Source organism: Heptranchias perlo, chromosome 31, assembly GCF_035084215.1.
Source record: "Heptranchias perlo isolate sHepPer1 chromosome 31, sHepPer1.hap1, whole genome shotgun sequence".
Classification (NCBI taxonomy): Eukaryota; Metazoa; Chordata; class Chondrichthyes; order Hexanchiformes; family Hexanchidae; genus Heptranchias; species Heptranchias perlo.
The window spans coordinates 33,108,978-33,126,564 of record NC_090355.1 but is presented as its reverse complement, the minus strand read 5'-3'; the positions used below and the strand labels follow the sequence as shown (position 1 = coordinate 33,126,564).

Sequence of the window (17,587 nt, the reverse complement as noted above, 5' to 3'; positions counted from 1 at the left end):
TTTCCGATTATGCAAGTCATGTCAAGGCCTGGTGCCCACTTCGATAATCCAGCTGCCGAGTTCATTATCTACAAGTTGATGGACTTGAACTGCCTGAATAATGCAGGCTCAACGTGTCAGCAAGGCAAGGAAGGTACACAAACCCCCCACACCCTCCCCCCCCTCAACAAACCCTCCCACACCCTCCCCCCCCCCAACAAACCCCCCAACAAACCCCCCACACCCTCCCCCCTCCCCCCAACAAACCCCCCACACCCTCCCCCCCCCAACAAACCCCCCACACCCTCCCCCCTCCCCCCCAACAAACCCCCCACACCCTCCCCCCCCCAACAAACCCACCCACACCCTCCCCCCCACAACAAACCCCCCACACCCTCCCCCTCCCCCCCAACAAACCCCCCACACCCTCCCCCCCCCAACAAACCCCCCACACCCCCCCCCCCCAACAACCCCCCACCCCCCCCCCCCCCCAACAAACCCCCCACACCCTCCCCCCCCCAACAAACCCTCCCACACCCTCCCCACCCCCAACAAACCCCCCACACCCTCCCCCCCACCCACACCCCCCAACAAACCCCCCACACCCTCCCCCCCCCCAACAAACCCCCCACACCCTCCCCCCCCCAACAACCCCCCACACCCTCCCCCCCCCAACAAACCCTCCCACACCCTCCCCCCCCCCAACAAACCCCCCACACCCTCCCCCCCCCCAACAACCCCCCACACCCTCCCCACCCCCAACAAACCCCCCACACCCTCCCCCCCCCAACAAACCCCCCAACAACCCCCCACACCCCCCCCCCCAACAAACCCCCCACACCCTCCCCCCCCCAACAAACCCCCCACACCCTCCCCCCCCCAACAACCCCCCACACCCTCCCCCCCCCCAACAAACCCCCCACACCCTCCCCCCCCCCAACAAACCCCCCACACCCTCCCCCCCCCAACAAACCCCCCACACCCTCCCACCCCAACAACCCCCCACACCCTCCCCCCCCAACAAACCCCCCACACCCTCCCCCCCCCAACAAACCCCCCACACCCTCCCCCCCCCACAAACCCCCCACACCCTCCCCCCCCCAACAAACCCCCCCACACCCTCCCCCCCCCCCAACAAACCCCCCACACCCTCCCCCCCCCAACAAACCCCCCACACCCTCCCCCCCAACAAACCCCCCACACCCTCCCCCCCCCAACAAACCCCCCACACCCTCCCCCCCCCAACAAACCCCCCACACCCTCCCCCCCCCCCAACAAACCCCCCACACCCTCTCCCCCCAACACCCTCTCCCCCCCCTCAACAAACCCCCCACACCCTCCCCCCCCCAACAAACCCCCCACACCCTCCCCCCCCCAACAAACCCCCCACACCCTCCCCCCCCCAACAAACCCCCCACACCCTCCCCCCCAACAAACCCCCCACACCCTCCCCCCCCAACAAACCCCCCACACCCTCCCCCCCCCCCAACAAACCCCCCACACCCTCCCCCCCCCCCAACAAACCCCCCACACCCTCTCCCCCCAACACCCTCTCCCCCCCCAACAAACACACGCGCGCACTCTCCCCCCACACAACAAGCACACACTCTTCCCCCACCCCCCACACCCTCTCCTCCCCCAACAAACACACACACTCTCTCTCTCTCTCTCTACACACACACACACTCTCTCTCTCTCTCTCTCTCTCTACACACACACACTCTCTCTCTCTCTCTCTCTCTACACACACACACTCTCTCTCTCTCTCTCTACACACACACACACACTCTCTCTCTCTCTCTACACACACACACACACTCTCTCTCTCTCTCTCTCTACACACACACACACACTCTCTCTCTCTCTCTACACACACACACACTCTCTCTCTCTCTCTCTACACACACACACACTCTCTCTCTCTCTCTCTCTCTACACACACACACACTCTCTCTCTCTCTCTCTACACACACACACTCTCTCTCTCTCTCTCTACACACACACACACACTCTCTCTCTCTCTCTACACACACACACTCTCTCTCTCTCTACACACACACACTCTCTCTCTCTCTCTCTCCACACACACACACTCTCTCTCTCTCTCTCTCTACACACACACACTCTCTCTCTCTCTCTCTCTCTACACACACACACACTCTCTCTCTCTCTCTCTACACACACACACACTCTCTCTCTCTCTCTCTACACACACACACACACTCTCTCTCTCTCTCTACACACACACACACTCTCTCTCTCTCTCTCTACACACACACACACTCTCTCTCTCTCTCTCTACACACACACACACTCTCTCTCTCTCTCTCTCTACACACACACACTCTCTCTCTCTCTCTCTCTCTACACACACACACACACTCTCTCTCTCTCTCTACACACACACACTCTCTCTCTCTCTACACACACACACTCTCTCTCTCTCTCTCTCTCTCTACACACACACACACACTCTCTCTCTCTCTCTCTCTACACAAACACACACACTCTCTCTCTCTCTACACACACACACACTCTCTCTCTCTCTCTCTACACACACACACACTCTCTCTCTCTCTCTCTCTACACACACACACTCTCTCTCTCTCTCTCTCTCTACACACACACACTCTCTCTCTCTCTCTCTACACACACACACACTCTCTCTCTCTCTCTCTCTACACACACACACTCTCTCTCTCTCTCTCTCTACACACACACACACTCTCTCTCTCTCTCTCTCTCTACACACACACACACTCTCTCTCTCTCTCTCTCTCTACACACACACACACTCTCTCTCTCTCTCTCTCTACACACACACACACTCTCTCTCTCTCTCTCTCTACACACACACACTCTCTCTCTCTCTCTCTACACACACTCACACTCTCTTCCCCCCCCCCACCCACACCCTTCCTCCCCCCCTAAACAACCCCCACCCCACACACATTAATATTATTTTGAATAAAATTGCAGCCACGGATGAAACCCTCACCCACGCCTTTGTCACCTCCAGACTCGACTATTCCGATGTTCTCCTGACCGGCCTCCCACCTTGCACCCTCCATGAACTCGAGCTCATCCAAAACTCTGCTGCCCGGATCCATAATCACAGCAAGACTAATTGGCTTTCCCCCTTCCCCCTTTTTTAATCATTAGGTGTAATATTTACTACCCTCCAATAATTTGGCACAATTCCATATCCAAACATTGTTGTAAAGTCAGGGTTAGTGCTGCCCGACCTCCCTCCCAACCCCCTTCAGTAAATGATCTCGGCCTGCTCACTTTTCTACCTCAGTCCCATCGTTTTATGTTAAAAATTGTGCCTTTTACAATATTTATCTCCAGTAATGGCTCTTCCACATTCTCCTCGGGCACTCCTACGGTCCCACTTTCACTGTACTCTTAAAAACCAAAGAGGAATGCTTATTAAGTATCTCCATCATTCTCTCACTCAAGTACAAGATGCCTCCTTTCAAGTGGTTCCACCCCTTCTTGAACTATTGTTTATTCTTCCAGACGTACTTATGACGGCCTTTGCTATTTCCCCATTTGTTGACCTTCATCCTTCCTAATCTCTTTCTGCTTCCTTTCTATAATTATTTGTTTGTTTCCTTCTGTTATACTCACACCCACCCCCCCCCCATTTTATTATATGCCCATTTTTACAGCCTATTTTTGCTTTAACCTCGCCATTTACCCATTAAACCCTTGCCTGTGGTGTACTCCGTCGACTCCCAGTCAGAATGTGATTAACCTGTGCCCAATCCCACTGGCGTTTAAATATCTCCCACTGCCGCTCCGCCCCCCAATTATTCTGAATGAGGTCCAATTTCATCCCACTGATATTGCCTCATTTTCTGCCCGACACCCTTACCTTTTGACTCCTCTTTGTCTTCATCTATTTTTGATGTGAATCGAATTAGATTACGGTCACTATTCTCCCCCCACCCATCGCCAAGTCTTCGACATTTAGATTGCTTACTTGTCCAGCGCTGCATCTTTGCTCGTTGAAGATGCAACACACTGATTAAGGAAGCCTGGATACACTCAGAGAGCCCCTCAGCATTTTAACTGCGAGCCTCGGACATATTACATTTTAGCTTAATTCCATGGCCTCGCCCCTCCCTCTCTCGGTCACCTCCTCCAGCCCTACAACCCACCGAGATCTCGGCGTTCCTCCAATTCTGGCCTCTTGCGCATCCCTGATTTCCATCGCCTCATCATTAGCGACCATGCATTCAGCTGCCTAGGCCCTAAGCTCTGAAATTTCCTCCCTAAAACCTCTCTCTCTTTACCTTGAAGATGCTCCTTAAAACCTATATCTTTGACCAAGCTTTTTGGTCACCTGTCCTAAAATCTCCTTGTGTGGCTCGGTGTCAAATTTTGTTTGATAATCGCTCCTGTGAAGTGTCTAGTGATGTTTTACTGTTACAGGCGCTATATAAATGCAAGTTGTTGTTGAGATAGTTAAAGCTCCCCCCATAATTACAGCCCCGCTATTACTGCAAACTTCTCTACGTTGCCTACAAATTTCCTTTTCTACTTCCTCCCCATTATTTGATGGTCTATAACGTACTCCCAATAGGGTAAAAAGATTGCACTTTTTGTTTTAAAACTCCAGATTCAGTGAGCATCACCAACAATAAAAACGTCCTCATCTCTGGCTGTAATCGCATCTTTCATTAATAAGGCCACCCTCTTTTTTTTTGTTGCCGTTAATCGAAAACGTTATGGCCGAGATCATAGCATCTCACAGCATAGAAGGAGGCCATTCGGCCCATCGTGCCTGTGCCGGCTCTTTGGAAGATCTATCCAATTAGTCCCACTCCCCCTGCTCTTTCCCCATAGCCCTGCAAATTTTCCCTTTCAAGTATTTATCCAATTCCCTTTCGAAAGTTACTATTGAATCTGCTTCCATCACCTTTTCAGGCAGCGCATTCCAGATCAGAACAATTTGCTGCGTAAAAACAAATTCTCCTCATCTCCCCTCTGGCTCTTTTACCAATTATCTTAAATCTGTGTCCTCTGGTGACCGACCCTCCTGCCAGTGGAGACGGTTTCTCCCCATCTACTCTAGCAAAACCCTTCGTAGAAGAAGGTAGAGCGTAGAAAAATCGCAAGTGACTCCACGGAAGACACAGCGATACTCTGCGGACTTAGAAGGGTTAAGCAACTAGATAAACGATACCATGCACAAAAAATAAAACCAGACCTTTCAGTCAGTTAGACAGACAGCAGATGCCTTTCAGGGACACTGAACACAGCACGTCCCTTTGGCTGAATCAAATTAGGAGGGGCCAATTGCACATCAACCAGATGCAATCATGTCATTGAACACAACCATGTCACATAGTCTGCTTTGTGTGTTCCTTCTTCTCAGGCTATAAGGTTTTCAGGCCTCCTTCCCTTCCTTGTGATCCCAAATCCGGATCGGATTATATCCTATTAACTGTCGACACAGCCAGCAATAAAAAAAACTCTCAATCGGATGTGTAAACAGGGAACAATTTGATACAAGGGTTTTTTTGTTAAAAAGTAGACAAGTAGCCACATTATTTGCCTGGTGCTTCGACACTTCCTAGATGCATAATTTTTAACACACTGCTTGTCTTTGGTTTTTCCAAATTGCTCTTGTTCGTTCTTCCCCCTCCCCCAATTCTCCCTTTTTCTATTTCTCTCCCCATATTTCACTGAGTCCAGGAGGGTCGCCATCGCCATCGCCCCCCCCCCCCCCAAAGTAAGAGATATATCGGCCGTTCCTTCATCGGCGCTGGGTCAAAATCGTGGTAGTCCCTACCCAACAGCATGGTGGGAGCCCTTCACCACATGGGGCCGCAGCAGTTCAAGGTGGCGGCTCATCACCGCCTTCCCAAGGGCAACTCGGGATGGGTAATAAATGCCGGCCACGCCCACATCCTCGAGAATGAATTTTTTTAAAAAAAGGTCCCACCCCCCAAAACCGCCAGCATGCAACAAGATGGCTGCCTGTATTCTGGGCAGCCTTTGAAAAGGAATACGTGTGATATCATCCCTGGGAACCCCAGAGAACACAAACTCCTGTAGATATGGAGTGATGTCCCCAACAACTTTTCCTTTTCCAAAAGGAAACCTTTTTTGCTCACCACTAGGAATTTCCAGCCCAGTGGTCAAGAGGCAAGAGTGGGAGCAACATTTTAGGTTTTTCAATTTCATTTTTGTATCCTCATTAAAGTTCTTCGGCAAAAACCAAGACTGTAACAGCTCTTAACTGAACCACATATGAAACTTTATAGTAAGATTTTTTTAAAAATTGAAACCATTTTACAAAGAACATAGCAGCCATTTTGTGCAGAGCAAGATCCCACAACAGCACCAACCAGTTAACGTATACTTTTTTCAATGGTTTTGCCTGGGGGAAGAATGTTGGCCAGGAGAACTCTCTGATCAGGAGAAACTTCTTTACTCAGAGAGTGATTAGAATGTGGAACTTGCTACCACATGGAGTAGTTGAGGCGACTAGCATAGATTTGGGAACAGGGTACTGAGTTAGACGATCAGCCATGATCATTTTGAATGGCGGAGCAGGCCCGAAGGGCCAAATGCCCTACTCTTGCTCCTATTTTCTATGTTTCTATGCATTTACGGGGAAGCTAGATAAACACATGAGGGAGAAAGGAAGAGAGCGATATGCCGATAAGGTTAGATGAAGTAAGGTGGGAGGAGGCTTGTGGAGCACAAACACTGGTATCGACAAAGTTGGGCCAAATGGCCTGTTTCAGTGTTGTAATTTCTATCTATATCTATGTAATCCCAGAATACATAGGTTCACTAGATTGATTCCTGGGATGAGAGGGTTGTCCCATGAGGAGAGATTGAGTAGAATGGGCCTTTACTCTCTGGAGTTTAAAAGAATAAGAGGTGATCTCATTGAAACATACAAGATTCTGAGGTGGCTAGACAGGATAGATGCTGAGAGGTAGCTTCCCCTGGCTGGAGTCTAGAACTAAGGGACATACTCTCAGGATAAGAGGACGGCCATTTAAGACTGAGACGAGGAGGAATTTCTTCACTCAGAGGGCTGTGAATATTTGGAATTCTCTGACCCCAGAGGGCTGTGGGTGCTCAGTCGTTGAGTGTATTCAAGGCTGAGATCGATAGATTTTTGGACTCTCGGGGAATCAAGGGATATGGGGATCGAGTGGGAAAGTGGAGTTGAGGTTGAAGATCAGCCATGATCTTATTGAATGGCAGAGCAGGCTCGAGGGGCCGTATGGCCGACTCCTGCTCCTATTTCTTTCTTATGTAACAGCGTCATACATTGCCTAGATTTTTCTTTATGTTTATTCTATACGGGTATTATTCCTTTTTCCTCAACAACATATGTTAAGATAATGTTTTCTGGCTCAGACTCTAAATTGGTCATCACCCCTTGGGCAATTCATAAAGAATTTGCTTTTTCATTTAAAGAAAAAAACGATTAAATTGGATTGTCTGTTAAAATCCAACTTCTCCGACACAATATTAAAGCAATTCCTCATTTGGCTCCCCCTCTCCTGAACTCAACAGGTGTCAGGAGACCCCTCGGAAGGACCTCATTAAGAGTCTCCATTGGACAGCAAGTGCCAGTGGGATTTGTGACTGGGTTATTACAGCCAAGTCCAGTACTGTTCTCGTAAAACATGTGTTTTGCGACAGGGGTTAATTGACAGCAATCAGGAGGGGTCACCCTGGCTGATTTCTTTCCAGCCTCTAGCCTAGAGTCAAAGTGCCCTCACCAGCACCCAGTCATCAATAATTCAGCAAAGAGCAGGTGCAATGTGAACATCAATAGTAAAATCACCCCCTACAGAAAAAGACTTACTAAAACGACACAGTTAAGAGTCGACCCTTAATATTTCGTCCGGCATAAACATTGAGGGGGTTGGAAAGAATGCACAAGGGGAAAAAAAAAGTACTACACAATCCTCCCAAAGCAAATGGTGTCGAATTTTCAGCTACTGCTGGGAATGTTTAAATACTTTACAAGCCTACAGATATCTTGCAACAATAAAAAGATTGTTCCTTTGAATCAAATTGATCTACATTCATTACCTCAGCAATTTCTCTGCAACAACTTGCATTTATATAGTGCCTTTAACGTAGTAAAACATCCCAAGGCGCTTCCCAGCGACGATCAAACAAAATGTGACATCGAGGCACATAAAGAGATATTGGGACAGGTGACCAAAAGCTCGGTCAAAGAGGTAGGTTTTAAGGAGCGTCTTAAAGGAGGAGAGGCGGAGAGGTTTAGGGAGGGAATTCCAGAACTTAGGGCCGAGGCAGCTGAAGGCACGGCCGCCAATGGTGGGGCGATGAAAATCACGTTAGTCTTTTGTGGAAGGGCGGCTTGTTCACATGACCGCCGGGAAAGGGAGAAACTGATCTAGGTCTTGCAAATTAAAATCGTGTCTCACGGGGACACCCTTACCCTGGGCGGGAGGAGGAGTTGGAGAGCTGCTTCCGCCCTTCCCCCACTGCCACCGTACAGTTGGCTGCTCAGGGCTGCACAGGAGCGGGCGGAGCCACTGTCTGACTCCCTCCCTGTGGGGAAATGCTAAGGATCTCCTCGCAATGACACAGTGGAGATTAGAAAGTGAGTACACGGTGGGGGAGGGAGAGGAGAGTGGACAAACACACTTCGATGCTTTCCATATTTGTCATACATTAACAATCTGACAGCTACACGCATTTCCCACTGTAAATTATTAAGGCGTTTATTAATAAAAGTGCCCTGTGGTGAAGTCGACTAAAGAGGCTACAGTAAGAAAACAGGGAAAAGATTTTATAATTTGAGGAGACAAGACACTAGCAAGAGAATGAATTAAAAAAAAGGAAAAAGATTATATTCTTTCCATGGCTTTTGAGTTTATCGTGAAGGAAAATAGCACAAGAAAATAATACAGAATGTAGGTGCTTGATAAAAACATGAGAATTACAGGCCTATTCGACACATTTCTACATGAAACATTCCCTTTAACTGCCACAGATTTAATTTTCTTTTATTACTTAAGCAAGATGATTAAGAATTCCATCCCCTGGCTGTGGAATCAGAGAGTCCGGAATTATCAACGGTTTCCTGAGTCACATCTCAGTTTGCCGAGTGTCCCAGACCCCCAGTCCAGTGACCACCCCCCGCCCCAGACCCGGGACCAGTGGCCGCCCCAGACCCCTAGTCCAGTTACCGCACCCCCACCCCACAGAACCCTAGTCCAGTGACGACCCCCCCCCCCACAAGACCCCTGGTCCAGTGATGATCCCCCTCCCCCCCAGACCCCTGGTCCAGCGGACCCCCTCCCGCTCCCCCCAGACCCCTGGTCCAGCGGACCCCCCTCCCCCCAGACCTCTGGTCCAGCGGACCCCCCGCCCCCTCCCCCCAGACCCCTGGTCCAGCGGACCACCCTCCCCCCAGACCCCTGGTCCAGCACACCCCCCTCCCCCTCCCCCTCCCCCCAGACCCCTGGTCCAGCACACCCCCCTCCCCCTCCCCCTCCCCCCAGACCCCTGGTCCAGCACACCTCCCTCCCCCTCCCCCTCCCCCTCTCCCCAGTCCAGCACACCCCCCTCCCCCTCCCCCCAGACCCCTGGTCCAGCACACCTCCCTCCCCCTCCCCCTCTCCGCAGTCCAGCACACCCCCCTCCCCCCAGACCCCTGGTCCAGCACACCTCCCTCCCCCTCCCCCCAGACCCCTGGTCCAGCACACCTTCCTCTCCCTCCCCCTCCCCCCAGACCTCTGGTCCAGCCCCACCCCCCCCCCACCAGAGCCCCTAGTCCAGCGTCCCCCACCCCCCAAAGCCCCTTGTCCAGCAGCTCCAGACACCCGGCTCAGAAGCCCCCCCCCCAGACCAGCTGGTGTGTGATCAATGCCCCATTCGCAGCAACACTTTTCAGCTCCTGCACCCATGAGCAGATTACAGACTCCCACAGAGATGACAACACTGATGACAGTTTAGCAGCCAGGAGGCAGACTTGCTGTGGATAAGAAACACAAAAAAGAAATACCAGTTTATATAAATTGGTCTTTATCTCTTTCCCCCAATCCAGCAAATCGCAGTATCTTAACATGGACCAGCGTTCCAGCCCAGTGCCAGCGACAGTGAAGGCCACGGGCACGTGGGCAAACTCAAGAGGCGCCATACCCCAACCCTCAAGCCCACAAGGTAAGGTGTCAGCCGTGGCTCAGTGGTAGGTCAGAAGGTCGTGGGTTTGAGTCCCACTCCCGAGACTTGAACATAAATACCTGGGCTGCAGTGCTGAGGGAGTGCTGCGCTGTCGGAGGTGCCGACTTTCGGATGAGACGTTAAACCGAGGCCCTGTCTGCCCCCTCAGGCGGATGTGAAAGATCTCACGGCCGCTATTCGAAGAAGAGCTGTCCCCGGTGTCCTGGGCCAATATTTATCCCTCAGCCAACAGCCATACTAACTGCTCTGGCACAGGCAGCAGTGAAGGACATGGGAGTCCCCCATTAACCCCTGCTGGGAAATGTGCATCCAGGGACACAGACAGCATCAGGCTAGTTGGGATGCCTCCCATAGCCAAATAACATGCTGATACTCAGTCACTGCTTGCTTGAATAATGGTACCAGAGAGCAATTGAACCCAGTCACATCGAAACTACAGCACAGAAACAGGCCATTCGGCCCAACTGGTCTATGCTGGCGTTTATACTCCACACCAGCCTCCTCCATCTCTACTTTATCTCACCCTATCACCATGTCCTTCTATTCCTTTCTCCCTCATGTGTTTATCTAGCTTAAAGGCTTCTATGCTATTTGCCTCAATCACTCCGTGTGATAGCGAGTTCCACATTCTCACCACTCTCTGGGTAAAGAAGTTTCTCCTGAATTCCCTATTGGATTTAGTAACGACTATTTTATATTTATGACCTCTAGTTTTGAACTGCCTCCATCAAGAAGAAAATGCCTTGTGGTGGGGAAGAATGGAGACGGATTAGATACGTTACAAGAACTCTTTCAGTGCTCTAGAGACAACCAGGAAGGAGGGGAGAAAAGCTCCTCAGCACAGAGCAGACATACCCCTCGTTTACCATTAGGGAGTTTAATGAGTCAGAGATTAGAACATGTCTAATGAAATTGCTCAGTTTTGCAAATGGGGTTGTCTACATCAGTAAGCTAAATTAGTTTCCTGAGAAGAATGTTAATAAATGCTAGAATCCAAAACTAAACGATGAGGCTGGAGAGGAGCCAGTCAGAGAGGGTGCCAGACAGAGAGCTGTGTCTTGGCTCGAACAGAGTATCCTCCGACACTGTCAAACAATGGTCCTCGGCTGGCCAGAACTGGCTAATTCAAAATCAATCATTTATCAATTCCAATCTGTGTCACATTCAGCTCTAAAGGCCCCGGGATTGAGTTGAGCTCGAGTGGGATTCGCAATCAATTATTTCCTAAAAGATCCAAAAAAAATACTCTCTGGGCACCATGTCCCACACTGAGTATTTGAGCCCGATGGTGGAGTGTGTCAGAATCTGGAACCCTCTTGCACACACTCACATCCCCAGCCCACTATCCGTTACAATTGTTTCACCGCAGGAAGGCCTTGTAGTGTTAAATAACACAGACAGGAACGGGAGGAGGCCATTCAGCCCCTCGAGCCTGTTCCACCATTCAATTAGATCATGGCTGACCTGTACCTCAACCTACCCACCTTGGTTCCATATCTCCTCATACCCTTACCTAACAAAATTCTATCAATCTCAGTCTTGAAATTTTCAATTGACCCCCAGCCTCAACAGCTTTTTGGGGGAGAGAGTTCCAGATTTCCACTCCCCTTTGTGTGAAGAAATGTTTCCTGACATCACCCCTGAATGGTCTGGCTCTAATTTTAAGGTTATGTCCCCTTTTACTGGACTCCCCCCACCAGAAGAAATAGTTTCTCTCTATCTACCCTATCAAATCCTTTAATCATCTTAAACACCTCAATTAGATCACCCCTTAATCATCTATACTGGAGGGAACACAAGCCTAGTCTATGCAACCTGTCCTCATAATTTAATACAGCACACCAAGTGCTGTATCTATTTCAAAAAAAGGTAGCACAGGATCATTTAGAACCTCGTTTCAGCTAGTAATGTCAGCTGGGGCTCAGTGGGCAGCACTCTCGCCTCTGAGTCAGAAGGTTGTGGGTTCAAGTCCCACTCCAGAGACTTGAGCACATAATCCAAGCTGACACTCCCAGTGCAGTACTGAGGGAGTGCCGTCTTTCGGATGAGATGTTAAACCGAGGCCCCGTCCGAATGTAAACGATCCCACAGACATTAGAGCCAATTGCTCTTCTTCGAAATAAAGTGTTTTGGGATGTCGTGAGGTTGTGAAAGGCAGTATGTAAATGCAAGTTCTCGCCTGTTATTTTTTTAAATGTTATTAATTGCCTTCGAGGGCTCACCATAAGGGGTTCCAGGTCCAAATTCACTTGCTGCATCGATCATGTACTGGCCCAACAGTTCGCCATTGGTGATCCGTGAGGGAATCTTCCGGTCGAGCTTTTCATAAAGAAATTCTTCAATTCGAGCACCTGGATGGAGTAAGAGAGACCGGATTAGCCCAGGCTCGTTAACCTGCTTCATGTTCGGAGAGCGTTTCCCAACACCCCCTCCAACATCCCAACACCAGACAGACGACCAGTGTTAGCAACATCCCATCTACCCAAGGAAACCCACAATCACCGAATGATACGGCACAGAGACGGAGGCCATTTGGCCCATCGTGCTTGTGCTGGCTTTCTGAAAGAGTTTTCCAATTAGTCCCACTCCCCCTGCTCTTTCCCCATAACCATCCAAATTTTTCCTTTTCAAGTATTTATCCAATTCCCTTTTGAAAGTTTGATTGAATCTGCTTCCACCGCCCTTTCAGGCAGCCCATTCCAGATCAGAACAACTCGCTGCATAAAAAAATTCTCATGTCTTCTCCGGTTCTTTTTCCAATTACCTTAAATCTGTGTCCTCTGATTACCCACTCTTCTGCCACTGGAAACAGTTTCTCCTTATTTACTCCATCAAAACCCTTCATGATTTTGAACACCTCGATTAAATCTCCCCTTCACCTTCTCTGTTCTAAGGAGAACAACCCCAGTTTATAACTTTCAGGAAAGACTGAACAGGTTGGCTTTCTTTTCTCTAGAAAAGAAGGCTGAGGGATAACCTAATAGAAGCAAATAAAATTATGAAAGGGTTTGATAGGGTAGACGTGGAGAAGATATTTCCATTTGCGGGGGAGTCCAAAACTAGGGATCATAAGATAGTTACTAATAAATCCAATAGGGAATTCAGGAGAAACTTCTTTACCCAGAGAGCGGTGAGAATGTGGAACTCGCTCCCACAAGGAGTAGTTGAGGCGAATAGTATAGGTGCATTTAAGGGGAGGCTAGATAAACACATGAGGGAGAAAGGAATAGAAGGTTATGGTGATAGAGTTAGATGAAGTAGGGTGGGAGGAGGCTCGTGTGGAACATAAAGTCCAGCATGGACCAGTTGGGCCGAATGGCCTGTTTCTGTGCTGTAGATTCCATGTAAATCAGTGATCAGAGACAAACAATCGCGGCCCAGGAACATTCTCGGATCAACAGCAAGCAACTGGTCGACCCCGCCTCAATATAACACAGACTCAAAAAGGAATCAGCTTAGCGTCAACAAAGCTCACGAACCAGTACATATAAAAGCATGTCTAACAGACGTTCCACACAGGGGAAAGGTTCCTATAGAAGAGATACAAAGACAGCAATTAGTGGGGGCTGGAGTGGGAATGAAAGTTGGCGACAGGTGAAAATGTTCGCTGGTAACATGGATAGTAAAAGTGTCTGAAACATGTAATGCAACAAGGAGGAAGCATTTGATTGGAATAAAACCCTCCGGCAGCAGTTTGTTACCCTCCGCCCCCGGGACACAAAGAGATATTAGGACAGGTGACCAAAAGTTTAGTTAAAGAGATAGTTTTAAGAGGGGTTTCCAGAGCCTAGGCAACTGAAGGCATGGCCGCCAATGGTGGGGCGAAGGAAATCGCGGATGGACAAGAGGCCAGAATTGGAGGACTGGAGGGGGTTGTAGGGCTGGAGGAGGCGAGGCCATGGAGAGATTTGAACACGAGGATGAGAATTTTAAAACTGAGGCGTTGCTGGACTGGGAGCCAATGTAGGTCAGTGAACACAGGGTGTGATGGGTGAACGGGACTTGAGGTACAGGCAGAGGAGTTTTGGACAAGCTGAAGTTTACAGAGGGCAGAAGGTGGGAGGCCGGCCAGGAGAGCATTGGAATAGTCGAGTCTGGAGGTAATAAAAGCACGGATGAGGGAAAAACTTTGATGTCAGCCAGAGATAATGTGCACGGATCATCTAAAGAAATCGCCAAATCTCGATTAGGAATGAAGTAAATAACACATTGGCAGCCTCGCACTGCCACTTCATTCACAGAAGTGAAGACACTTGGTATGTTCATCCACAATTAAAAAGTAGTAAATTAAAAATATGTGCACTTTGTCAACCTTATCAGTAATCTAGTGCGTTCCATTTTTACAATTTTGAACTCTAATTGTCTGTATAGCGTTAAATGATTAATAGACTTGGAACGGAAAGTTAATCTTTCTGCTGGTACAGTGCAGATTACTTTGAGATAAGTGCAACATTAAGTCTATTTTACCCATTTGTTCCACACATTCTTACTGCTCATTACTCACACGCAATACTCTACACCGGCTAAAGGGTGGTCATCATGGTTACAAAATCAGAGCACTAGAACTGTCTGCCCCATTATTATCCTCACAAAAACATTCTGCGGGTTTTCCCCTCTCCCGTTTCCTGACTGAGATAAGCGCCATCACCTGCTGAGAGAACAGACAGGCAAACCTGCTCCCGGGTCTCGAGCACGGCTCCTCAAAGGTGTGGGAGGACCGTGATGGGAGTCTCACCTGCTGAGAGCGAGAGAGCGAGAGATACAGCTTCACTCCTCTGCCACAACACACAATCCTCACCACTTCTCAAAACTCTTCAGCTCCTTCCTTGCCGGCCTTTTGAAAATAATCCAAAATAGTTTTATCTGTGAAGCATTTCTCTCTCTGAAGCCCTGGGGGGGGAGGCAGAGGGACAGCCCCCCCACAGCCCCCACCCTCAGAGGTACCAGCTACAGGCCACCCAAAATTGCAAAAACAATTTCTGTAAACTGTATTATGCATATTTTTAAATAATTGAATCTTACAACACAGGAGGCCATTCGGCCCATTGTGCCTGTGCCGGCTCTTGGAGCTTTCCAATTAGCCCCACTCTTCTTTCCTCATAGCCCTGCAAATTTTTTCCTTTTCAAGTATATATCCAATTCCCTTTTATGCCATAAGATGACTTAAAATAAATTAGTAACCAATTAAAACCGTACACAATTATTCTTATTTTTTTTTCCTGCTCAGTAGAAACAAGTTACACAACTTAAAATTACTAGGTTAGGACTTCAAAACGGCAACACGCACAGAATAAAATTAAAAAATGTTACATCGCTGAAAGGTTCGCTCAGGCCAAATAGAGGTCTTTAAAATTATGAAAGAGTTTGATAGGGTAGACGTAGAGAAAATGTTTCCAATTGTGGGGGAGACCAGAACTAGAGGTCATAAATATAAGATAGTCACTAATAAATCCAATAAGGAATTCAGAAGAAACTTCTTTGCCCAGAGAGTGGTGAGAATGTGGAACTCACTACCACAAGGAGTGATTGAGACGAATAGCACAGATGCATTTAAAGGGAAGCGAGATAAACACACGAGGGAGAAAGGAACAGAAGGATATGCTGTTCGGGTGAGATGAAGAGGGTGAGAGGAGGCTCATATGGAGCATAAACACCAGCATGGACCAGTTGGGCCGAATGGCCTTTGTCTGTGCTGTAAATTCTATGTAACTATATCCCAGGGGAACTTTGAAAGACAAGGGAGGAGATTTGTGAATTACTGGCGATTCATTTGAGGGAGTCAAATGCTGCAGAGGGGTCTGACAGACTGAAAATAGGCAAATAAAGTTTCCATATTCAAGAAGGGCAACAGAACGATACTTGGTAACCACAGACCCTGACCTCAACAATTGAAAAATGAATGAAATCAATAATTGAAATTAGAATGGAAGATTATCTGCAAGAGAATAATTTAATAAATGACAACCAACATGACATTAAGGGGTAGATCTGGTCTGATCAACCTCAATTTCTACCCCCCCCAAAAGAGGAAAGATCAAAAATATACAGGGAAAAGACACAGAACAAAATATCTGAGCTTCCAAACGCACTTGATTAAGCTTTGCAAGAGACTCCTTCACAAATTAAAGAAAAACCTTGCATTTATATAACGCCTTTCACGACCTCAGGACATCCCAAAGCACTTTACAGCCAATGAAGTACTTTTTTGAAGTGTAGTCACTGTTGTAATGGAGGGAGCCAATTTGCGCACAGCAAGGTCCCACAAACAGCAATGTGATAATGACCAAATAGTCTGTTTTAGTGATGACGGTTGAGGGATAAATATTGGCCAGGACACCAGGGAGAACTCCCCTGCTCTCCTTCGAAATAGTGCAGCGAGATTCTTTTACGTCCACCTGAGGGGGCAGACGTCGGTTTAACGTCTCATCTGAAAGACGGCACCAAAGATCTTCCCATCCCCAAGACTATGGCGGAGAACAGGGCAGAAAGCTGGAATGGGGAGATCGCATCAGTAACACTGGCTCCCAACGTGAACCACAGAAGGTACGGCACTGTGCATTTATGGATAATTACAACTGGGAGCTTCCTTTATACATAATCTACTTGTTAAACAGGCTGCCTACAACCTGCTAACAGCAACATGATCCGATAACAGAGAGCATTTCTTCCACCGCTGCAGGCTCACTCACTGCGGAGGATGGCAGATTATAGCACAGAGAATCGTACAGCACAGGAGGCCATTCAGCCCATCGTCCCTGCACCGGCTCTTTGAAAGAGCTATCCAATTAGTCCCACCTCCCCCCGCTCTTTCCCCATAGTCCTGCAAAATTTATCCGATTCCCCTTTGAAAGTTATTATTGAATCTGCTTCCACCGCCCTTTCAGGCAGCGAATTCCAGATCAGAACAACTCGCTGCGTAAAATATTCTCCTCATCTCCTCCCCCTCTGGCTTTTTTGCCAATTACCGGAAGATGAAAGATTCAGGTGTGCAGCATCTACTAATGTAAAAAAAAAGTTAATATGACCACTCTTTGCGCAATATAACAAATCGCAACTGAACAAATCTATTTTTTTTTAAATTATATATTTTAAGAGGATGCCCACACACTCAGTTCCTGCTATTTTTTCTGAGTTTGTTAAGAAAACAATTAAAGCAGTCAAGCAACTGTCAATTTAAAATAAACTTTCAACAATCTGTACTATTTTACATTTGCTATTTATGTCACACACTCCGTATTTGGGCATTCCTAGTCTGCGACATGGTCACGCCTGAAGTTACAGAGTCCTACCACTTGGCGGAGCTTCGCATGCCCCAGAAGTTTCAGGTCCCCACACTTATACCTACAGTGTTACTACTGCTCAGAGCGAAATTCATCTGACTTTGTGGTCTCTCATTCCACAGACT

At 48.5% G+C, this 17,587-nt stretch overlaps 1 protein-coding gene across 6 annotated transcripts in view; it reads right to left on the bottom strand.

The window, feature by feature from the left end:
- The window catches only part of sh3glb2b (SH3-domain GRB2-like endophilin B2b), a 96,395-nt gene that overhangs the window by 49,213 nt on the left and 29,595 nt on the right, over positions 1-17,587 (bottom strand). For all 6 annotated transcript variants that reach the window (XM_067969911.1, XM_067969912.1, XM_067969913.1 and 3 more), the window contains exon 3: positions 12,405-12,533. In XM_067969911.1, coding sequence (XP_067826012.1) covers positions 12,405-12,533 — 129 coding nt within the window. The remainder of the gene's footprint in view (positions 1-12,404; positions 12,534-17,587) is intronic.